Raw genomic sequence first — 10,390 nt, forward strand, 5'->3', positions numbered from 1 at the left:
GGGTGCCGGCGATGATGATCTCGTGGAGGTAGACGCGGACGGCGTGAAGAAGAAAAGGAAGAAGAAGGCGTCGAGCACACGAGGCCCCAAGTGGACGGTTTTGGAGGATCTTTGTCTGTGCGAGTCGTGGGCGACGGTGAGCCATGACTCCATCATCGGCGCCAACCAAAAATACGGGAAGTATTGGGCGAGGATCAAGGCCGAGTTCGATGAGCGCAAGCTCATCAACGGCGAGTACAAGAAAGTGACAATGAAGAGGAGCCAAAAGGCAATGTCGACGCGATGGGCCATCATCCGGGCGTCGGTAAACTCCTTCCATGGATACCATCACGACTTAGTGACCGGAGCCGAGAGCGGCGCCGACCTCTCCCAAATGGTACGACTCTTTCTTCCATTCTCTGTAGCGCCTACATTGTGTTCGATGAAATGATTCCGCTTCCTTTGGCTAGTTTGATAGGGCCATGGAGGTTTACGCTAGGAACTCGGAAGGTCACAAGTCGTTCGGGCTGATGCATTGCTATACCAAGCTCAAAGGGAACGAGAAATGGCGGTTGACGCGCCGGTCGTCGTCCAAGGGGAAGGACGCCATTGATCCGGACGCGCCGCGCGGCAACGTCGGCAGGGCGTCCTACTGGCAACAAGGCTGCCAAGGCCGCCTTGGCCGACGTCGCGTCGTCTGAGAAGACGCAGGCGTCGATCACGAAATGCCTCGCGGACGTCTCCTCGACCTTTCTCTCCCGCGACAAAAAGACCGACGAAAAGTGGGCGGAGCTGCTCAAGAGGCAAGAGGAGAAGTTGGAGCTGAAGAAACGCATGGACGACATGTCCCTGCCAAGAGCGTCGACAGAGGGAATGTCTCCGCGGACGCGGGCGGCACACAACTTCTTCAAAGGCCAGATCCTCGATGACATCGAAGCCAAAATGGCGGCGGCCGACGCTGCGGCCGACGCGGCGGCAGCGGCAGCAACCGCGGAGTAAGAGCCGGCTGACGCGTCTTCGACTGCTACACCATCGTCGGCCTATGCGACGGCGGCGGAGCAGACGGAGCATGCACAACACCAGGCAGATCGCGACGAGGTCGTCGTGATCGACGGGCCTGCGTCGACTCAGGATACGTCGCCGACGACCAACCCCTTCTTCTAATTTAGCATGCACTATGGTCTGTAATATGATCGCGCGCCTAGTACTCTGATCGCGACGATTCGGCGGGAACGATCTCTTTTAAATGCAACAATTTGAATAAATGTTTGGAGGCCGCGTTTGGGGGACGCGGCTGGGGAGCGACGTCCCCCAAAGGCGGCACGAACAAAACACGTCCCCCGAACGCTCAATCCGGCGCGGTTTGGGGGACGCTTTGGGGGACGCGGCTGGAGATGCTCTTAGAGAAGTGGATCGGACGGTTCTCTTTATCTCATCCTATGGCTGGGAACCCGGGGATCAGAAATTTTGATTCCCTTAGGCCTTGTTTGGTACTAGTGTTTTAGTGGAAATTAGTGGGGATAATACTCTAGAGTATTGGGTGAATCAGTTTTGTCACCCAATCCCCACAAAATCCCAACCCCAATCCACTAGGTAGGGGTAGAATATTGGGGATTGAAAAAATTACACTAAAATTTGGGGAAAAGTGGGGATAAGTGGGGATTAAACTCGCTCATACTATAGCGCCAAACATGTATTGGGGATAAGTGGGGATTTGAAGTTTGGAGCGGATTATCCCCGCTAATCCCCACTAAAACTCTACTACCAAACAAGCCCTTAATATTCTTTTATCGAAAAGAAGGGAAGACTCCAATCCTCTTCCGGATCCAATTCCAGCTTTGTTCTCTTTTAGTTGACGCGTAGCGTATCAGATTGTATCCTAAATTTCTGATGCAAAGCATAAGTAAATCCGACCATATTACAAATCGGAAGAACAAATAGGAAGGAAAAATCTACCAAAACTAACTATATACGGACTATATCTTCCAGATGTGCTCCGCGATCTTTTCTGTTCCTCTAGTCACGGCGTGCGTTGCGTCGCACACCGGCGATCGAGCATGTGGAAGCCGGCAATGGCGACTCGCCTTCTGCTGTCGCTGCTGCTCTTGCTGGCCGTGTCAACGGTCAGAGGAGCAGCAGCCGCCGCCGGGGGTTCCCCTTCTTGGTGCGTCTGCCGGCCGGACGCGTCCGACGAGGCGCTCCAGAGCACGCTCGACTACGCGTGCGGGAACGGCGCCGACTGCGCCCCGCTGCACGCCGGCGCGCAGTGCCACAGCCCCGACACGCTAGTCGCGCACTGCTCCTACGCCGTCAACAGCTACTTCCACAGGATCAGCCAGACCGACAAGGACGCCACCTGCGACTTCGGCGGCGCCGCCACGCTCTCCGAGATCGACCCGAGTACGTACACGCCCTTCTTCTGCCGCGCGGCAAGGGAACCGGATCGGTTTTAATCTCATGGATCTCATCTCCATTGCGCATTTTGCAGGCTCGGAAACTTGCACGTACCCGGCAACTGCAGCGGCATCAATTACGGACGACAGCACTACGGCAGCAAGCCCGCCGGCGGCGTCATGGTGCGTGTGCAAGCCGGGCTTGTCCGACGCGGCGCTGCAGGGGACGCTGGACTACGCGTGCGGCCACGGCGCCGACTGCGGCGCGCTGCGCCCCGGAGGGCAGTGCCACGATCCCGACACGCTGCTCGCGCACTGCTCGTACGCCGCCAACAGCTACTTCCAGTCCAGCGAGGACGCCGCCTGCGACTTCGCCGGCACCGCCGCCCTTTCGTCCACCGATCCAAGTACGCCTTTCTTGCCGTCGCGCGCGCTCTCCATCCGGCAGCTCAAGCTAGGTCCTCGATCTCACGTGGTTCTATCTTTTGCAGGCTCCGGAACCTGCAAATACACCGCTAGGATTCCGGAAGTAGGGAAGATGCCACTCTGGTTCTTTGCTATCGCTTTGACGGTACTCGTTCTCTACATCCTACTATTATGCATCGCGGAGCGCCCGTCTGGGTCCTCCAGGCCAGCTACGGTTTCAGGCGGCGCACGCGTGCGGGAGGAAACCGGCGGCGGCGGCGGAGAGACCCGTCACGAGCAATCCTCCACGCGAGCTACGGTTTCAGGCGGCGCGCGCGTGCGGGAGGAAACCGGCACATCGGCGGCGGCGGCGGCGGCGGAGAGACTCCTCACGACCACTTGCACCGTGTGTCTTGAGGCCTGTACCAACCAAGGCCTGCACCGCGTCAGGTGATCTGGGCCGAAATTCTTTATTTCTTTATTTCTTCGTTTCCTCTTTTTTTTTGCTTTAGAAACTCGGGCAACTTGAACTATTTCTAGTTGGAAAGATTATGCACTAGTAAAAAAGAAGAGTTATGCAAAGAAAAAAGGGCATGCCTATATCTCAGAGATTTTCTTAAGTCTCGGACACCTTAAAAAAGTGCAACTGTAGTTTAATTTTTTTATAATTTTCTTTAGTCCCAGGCACCTTAAAAAAGTGTAGTTTTAAGTCGACCGAGTTACATTTTTCTAGTAAAAACTAGAAAAGTGCAATTAAAACACTTTTTTGTAGGTGACTGAGACTTAAGAATATCTCAGTTGACTAAGACATAACAAATTCGAAGAAAAAATTCTTCGTGTATGGTTAGTAATTACTGTTACAAAATTCTTCAAAAGTTGATCCCAAGAATCAAATGAGGTTAACCTTGACAATTCAGGTCCTTTTACAGTTTAACCGTAATAAAATGTATTCCCTCTAGCCTAAATTAATCGACGCAGCTATATACTACGCCTAGAACAAATGTACACTTGAGCTGCACCAATTAATTTGGGCTAGACGGAGTAGAAAAGTTAGGAACATAAACATTATCAAATTAATTTCATAAATACATATTGCCGGTATATTTATGTGGTAGCGTGGATGTTGGTATTCTTTCGTACAAATGGGTTAAAGTTTTGCAATTATAATGCTTTATATTGTGAGATCGAGGGAGTGCTTTGCATGGATTAGTACTAGAAAAAAATATTGGGTTAAAGTTGTTGGGTGATAGGAAAATGTAACTCATACTTACTCTATGTTTCTGTTGCAGCTGTATTCCCTGCGGGCATTTCTTTGGCAGATCATGCCTAGAGAGGTGGCTGATGACGCGTGGGACCTCTAGCGCTCTGGTATGCCACATGCGTCAGTTTGAAGTTATATATATCTTGATGCCAAAGCAGATGTGAGCATGTATGTAGATACTGAGAAAAACCATTTCTTAACCACACGTTCACATCTATTGTTTTTTCAGTGCCCTAATTGCAGAGAAAGTTTTCAGCGTAAGGACATCATCAATCTACACAACTACATACCAGAAGAAGTCTCACAAAGTTGACGAGTCCTTCGCAGAGCAATGTGGGGGTAATTCTGCTACTCAAAAACTTGCCTCTCACAGTCCTGAAGACACTGCCTAAAAGATAATTAGCATGCCGAGGGCTAGGGTCTTCTGTCTTAGCTCCGTTAGTGTTCATTCAAGCTGTCATACACGCATTACAAGAAGACGGGCGTTACTGGAAACTAACTGATTTTTTGGGTATGAAATCTGAGCTAGGAGAACGTTTAACTGAAGATTTCTACATCACTGCTCCTGTGCTCCAACCATTGTTGCTGCAAGCCATGGTTGCTGGATTAGGAGATCCTAATTCCTAGTACCGTCGACACTAACTAATGTTCGAGAGATCTGGTGGTTGAACTGTGGAAATACAAGCTGGCGGTTACTGAAGACGCTACAGCCTGAAACTCTGCAGGCAAGGGATGGCAACATTTCATAGGGAATAGTCGAATAGAGTTTGGTACAACAATATTTCACTTGGACCAGTCATGAGTTGCGCAGCAACACATCTTCCTCATCTAGTCTTCTTTCTGCTTTTCTCCACCTGGAGCACAGCTTTTCAAATGTCACGATTTCCACAGTTGGTGCGACGTACACACTAGGATTTTATGTAATCACGAAGTCTCAAGTGACAAGCTAACTAAAACGGGGAGGTTACACTCTTAACTTGATTTCACTTGGGTACGAGTTATGCTGGTGAATAGTCAGAATTGTTTGGTGCACATGAGCACCACTGCTCCCAGTTTTTAGAATATTTCAAAATTGTACTTCCATGTTTCAAAAGATCATACAATTTATTCATGAATACATATACATGTTCTGAATACTCGTGCAAAGTTTTGGTAAAAATTATGTTGTATTTTTTTTGAAACGGAGGCAAAAGCTTTGCCCCATCTATTAATTAAGAAGAGAGTGCTCAGTTTTTAGGAGAAAACCGAGCGAAAACCTACAACAACATGGCCAAGAGCACACATACAAGAGAACACCACCAAAAGAACCTCTAAACCAACTAGAACCGACAACCCAAAAGCACAACATTGCAAAGGAGACCCACTAAAAGAACGAGACAACCTAAAAAGAGTCCGACAATTAAGCCTCGGAAACTTCCCTTGTTACGGCTTTCTTCCTTCTTATCCTTCTAATAGATACCTTCTTAAGAGACTTCTCCACCCTCTTGATCATGTCCTTCGAGGCCTTACCCGCCAAGACACAAGCAATTTCCTTGCCATAACCAGGGCTAACCGCCTCCAAACTAGCAAGCAAGCCACAAAGCTCCTTTGCAAAAAGAGCCTCTGAGCTAGGATCCAACACTGCTCCACGGTCCAAAGAGACAAGGGACTGGCAAGGCTTCGAATGCGGCACTGAGGGTGTTGTGGAAACCTTCAAGGTCCCGAAAGAGCACAACACCGACGGAAACACCACCGAAGAATCCCCACACAACTCTTGTAGGTCTGGTGTGATCTGCAACACTGGAGCCAAGAACTCGCCTATGTCCTCGCCCTCAAAGTCAGCAGACGCAACAGGAGAGAAACATTCGGGCACATGTGTCAATAGTCCTGACTGAGCAACCAGCTGCCTATCGGACTCAGGCAAGAGAGAGACTATCGTATCAACATTAGCACACTTCTCAAGGTCAAGCGCCTGAGTCGCAACCATATCTATGCCCTCATGCTCAGGGGTGGCCGACTCATTAGACAGCGACGACGGACCATGAGGAGAGAAACAACCATAGAGGTGCTCTACCTCAACCACAGACGACTTCTGCTCAAAGGAGTCAAGCTCAGTTGGCTCCAAAGAACCACCAACACACGCCAGCAACAGCTTAAGAGCAGCCACCTCTTCACGAAGAGGGCGAGACGCCTCCTCAACACGAACATCAACCAGCTGAAGGAGCTCCATGCGCATCAATGCAAACTGGGACTGAAAGAGAGAGTCCATAGTGGCGTTGACCTTGATCTGCTCGCAACTCGTAGGAGAGGGTCTTGGCAGTACCGTTGCAACCGAGTGGCCTACGACCTCAGCCCAACTTTGAGGTGAGGACGGACGACGAGGCTGAGCAGACGAGGAGCGGCTCCGTTGGCAGGGAGAAGAATCAGCCGGAGAACGAACACAAGTGACCTCCTCTTCACCAAGTGCAGCGGGAAAGCGAGCACGGCAGAAACGCTCCCGGTGACCAGGACGACGACAACGGATACATCTAAAGGGCCCACGACATGTGCTGACATGGTGGTCACGCTCGAGGCACCTGAAACATCTCCCGCGAGCCCAACGCTTGAAGGCGAGGTTACACTCGAGACCTTCCTCACGAGCCAGAGACGTTGGTTCTCGGCCGAGGCGACCGCCTCGACCCACCTGCACCCAGCCATCCTCATCTGAATCAACCGCAACTGCAGTGGTCATCGCCGCATTACCCATAGCCTCGCCGTCAACAGCAGCAATGCAGGACACGATGCCCAACGACGTGCGCGGCACAAGCTCCTCATTAGAGCTCAAGCAAGCAACCCGTAACAAATCAGCATCAGGCAGCCGGCTAGAAGAAGACGCCATGCATGCACACATCGACACATCAGACGCATGGCAGCAGCCCTCCGGGGTCAGGGGCGCCTCCTCGCTCCCTGCGGCGGCCACGTTAGCAGCAAGAACCACCTCACTGACCGCAGTCACAGATGGCAACTCGGGGACGAGCTCGACGACAGCGCTCGAGCTCTCATGTGACGACGGAGCTTCCGCCGACATGGGCGGGCACCAACCTGCAGCAAGCGGACGCAGCAGACTTGATACGGCAGCAGAAGGGGCGCCGAGAGGCTGGGCAGTAGCGGGCGCCGAAGGCACGAGGACGTCCGCTAGCGAGACTAGCGCGCCGGAGTTCTCCGCCCGAAACCGTCCAGCCGGAGGCAGTCGCGACGGTCGAGGAAGGGCAGCAGCTGGCGGGGATGCCCGGAGTTGAGGAAGAGGGCCATCAGTTGGAGGGGCTGCCCGGATACGAGCTCGTGCAGGCTGAGGAGCCGGCGTCATGGTGGCCCGAACGGAGCAGAGCGGCCGCAGCGACCCGGTAGCAGCGGCGGCGAACCTTGGGATGGTCGGGGAGAGGACGCCGAGAGGGTCCCGGATCTGGCCGCGGCGGCGCCGGAGCTAGACGGAGGTGGGAGATCAAGGTGGCGGCGGCGGGGTTTCCTCAGCCGCGGACATGGTCGCGACTCGCGAGAGGTGTTGTATTTTGAGCTACATGGAAAAAATTGCTATTTATAAGGATAGTTTTTGTCAGAAATTTGTCTTTTTATATGTTCATGATGCAACATATTTTCGTCTGAAATTTGAACCGTGCCTTTAGAAGATTCCTATGTATGTATATATTTAAGTTTATGTTTTTTGGAATTCTAGAAATATGTTTTTCAAACACCGACAACATTGGTGCTCATGTGCCAAAGGCACTTTTTAAAGATTGCTAGATAACCACCACCGTGAAGTGGGGAGAGAACACATGAGAAATCAAATAGAAAACATGAACAAACTCGAGTCACATAGGCTTTTTGTGTGTGTGTCTATAGCCCCGATGAACACCATTTCCCCTAGAGGGCTGAGGCACTCGCGATTTTTTGCTGTCGCCGCCCTAGTCTCCGCTGCTGGCAAGCCTCCCTCCCTCCCCGACACCGCCCCTCCCGCCCCCATGCGGCTATGACGAGATGCACTAGGGTGTCGCCGCCGGCCTCCTCCAATCGTCATCTGCCCTCTCTTCTCGTCTCGTCGCCAGGAACGCCGCTAGGCAAAAGCCCTAGTGGTGTGACGGCGGTCTCCATGCTACCAAGTCTCACCAAGGACTTAGGCCTGCATAACGCTTCCCATCACCAAGGTCCATTAGCCACCAAAAAAAACCTAGAGCGGTGTTTGTTAAAAGTCTGGTGCACCCCTCTCCCCAGCATACACACCCCCATGGAATGCATAGGAAGGTTCGAGAGGCACGCGTCGATGAGGATCAACCGCGCCGCCGACGACATCAGCTTACCCATCCACGGGTCCGCTCGCTTAGCCACTTTCCGCCCCAGCGGATCTCAATCACTAACCGGTAGGGCGCGGTCTCCAATCGAGAGACCGAGATAAGTGAAAGGGAAGGAGCCTAGCTTACAGTTGATCATATTGGCAATCCGCTAACGCTCCTCAGGTAAGGTTCCCAAAACCATCATCTCACTCTTATGGAAGTTAATACGCAGACCAGACATGCTCTCAAAGCAGAGTAGGAGGAATCTTAGATTAGCAATGGCCAAGTCCTCCGGCTGGATCATAATGATCGTATTATCCGCATATTGCATGTGCGTCACGCCCCAGGAATGAATGATATGGGGGATCACCCCGCTAATGTGTCCAGCACCTTTGGCCGCCTCTAGGATAGCATCTAGGGCATCGACAACATAGTCGAACAAAATTGGGGAAAGGGGGTCTCCCTGACGCACCCCTCGCCCATTCCTAAAGAAGTTTCCTATTTCCCCATTGATCGCAATGGCCGTTTGGTCCCCCGAGACCAAACCCATTGCCCGGTGAACCCATCCAGGGTCAAACCCTTTTCGGATAAGGACCTCCTGAGAAAGCCCCAGCCCCAGTTCATCCAGGGTCAAACTGATGGAAATGACGTAGCGATATATTTCAACACTCTCTCGCAGCTAGTCTCTAGTGCGTTGGCTCGTTCTTAAACTCCTGGTTTTTTTTACTCTCGTATCGTATTGAACTGATGCAGAAGTCAGTTTACCCGGAAGTCAGAACCAATATAAAAATAAACTTGGCAATACTCCATATTTAACAGTCACCAACTCACCATCATATCCGCATATATAGTCCTAACCGAGAAACATGCAGTCATGCAGATTTGTGATGCCTGCAACTAGCCACCTACAATACTCCATTTTTTTGCGAGAAATGCTACCACAGTACTCAATGAGGCAAACATTGTATCAACACTTTTTGGTAACGAAAAAGCTAAGAGCATCTCCAGCCGTTGGAGGTCCCCGGGGCACAATCCGAATGAAAATTGGTCCGAATTGGATGTATTTTTGGCATGGGGAGCAACAATTTTACAGCCGTCCCGGGGAATTTGCGCGGATCAAAACGCGGAATCTTCCCTGACACGCGGACCAGAGCGCGGAATTTGCTCCATCCGGAGTCCCCGGCAGCACCCCGGGAAACCGAGGATGGCCTGACAGACGAATTTAGGCCTAAATCCGGACGAAAACGAGAAGCTGGGGACGTGACTGGGCCATTTTCGTCTGTCCGGATGAAAAAAAGAGATCCTGGGGGTCTTCCCGGGGAGATGGCTGGGGAGGCGATTTGCACAAAAATAACCCAAAACTTAAAGAAAAGCACAGACTGACCCTCCGGCGAAACTATTTCACACATCTAACCCTTTTGTGTGGCGCCCCACACATCGGCGCCACAGATGCCAGTGTGGCGCCCCTCCTGCCGGCGCCACTCTCCCAGCCGACGTGGCGCCCGCGACGCTGAGCTGGTGCGCCCATCCGACGTGGCAGCATGTGTGGCGCCCCTCCCATCGGCGCCACACATGCCCTTACAATTGCCCAAAACATACTGTGAGACAATTCGTCTGGGACTTAGCCGTTTTGCGAGTCTCTATGTGTGGCGCCGATGCCACGGGCGCCACACATGCTACTGTGGCGCTGATGCCACGGGCGCCACACAAAGAGCATCGCCAAAACGGCTAAGGACTTATCGTCCGGAGCCCCTGGATGTTTTCGACCCAATACTGGATATAAGTTGGCATGTGTGGCGCCGATGCCGTGGGCGCCACACAGTGCAGTGTGGCGCCACTGTGAAGGGCGTCACACATTGACTTGTGTTAAAAACCTGAAAAATCATACCAAACTCCAACAGTTTTCATTGGACACAGCAAGTACCAATCTCAGAACATACACAAGAAGTAGCAATATCAGAAGATGTAGTCTACATCGTAGCAAGTAAATTCAAACAACAAGTAGCATTACAAACATTGTTCGAAATGACATAGGGTTCACAATTCGATACTTATGAAGATATATT

General features: G+C 51.9%; 1 protein-coding gene and 1 long non-coding RNA gene across 2 annotated transcripts; both read left to right on the forward strand.

The window, feature by feature from the left end:
* Nucleotides 1-2,051: 2,051 nt before the first annotated feature.
* On the forward strand, nt 2,052-3,009 carry LOC124656406 (PLASMODESMATA CALLOSE-BINDING PROTEIN 2-like; the record flags this gene model as incomplete). The annotated part of the gene is made up of 3 exons (XM_047195158.1): nt 2,052-2,379; nt 2,468-2,779; nt 2,864-3,009. Coding segments are annotated over exons 1-3 (786 nt in total), but the record flags the coding sequence as incomplete, so codon positions are not given.
* A 145-nt stretch (nt 3,010-3,154) lies between these two features.
* Nucleotides 3,155-5,024, forward strand: LOC124651226. The gene is made up of 3 exons (XR_006987318.1): nt 3,155-3,227; nt 4,067-4,145; nt 4,268-5,024. It is a non-coding gene; the product is annotated as an uncharacterized LOC124651226 (long non-coding RNA).
* The last annotated feature ends 5,366 nt before the right edge of the window (nt 5,025-10,390 follow it).

This window comes from Lolium rigidum, chromosome 5 (assembly GCF_022539505.1).
Source record: "Lolium rigidum isolate FL_2022 chromosome 5, APGP_CSIRO_Lrig_0.1, whole genome shotgun sequence".
Taxonomy (NCBI): domain Eukaryota; kingdom Viridiplantae; phylum Streptophyta; class Magnoliopsida; order Poales; family Poaceae; genus Lolium; species Lolium rigidum.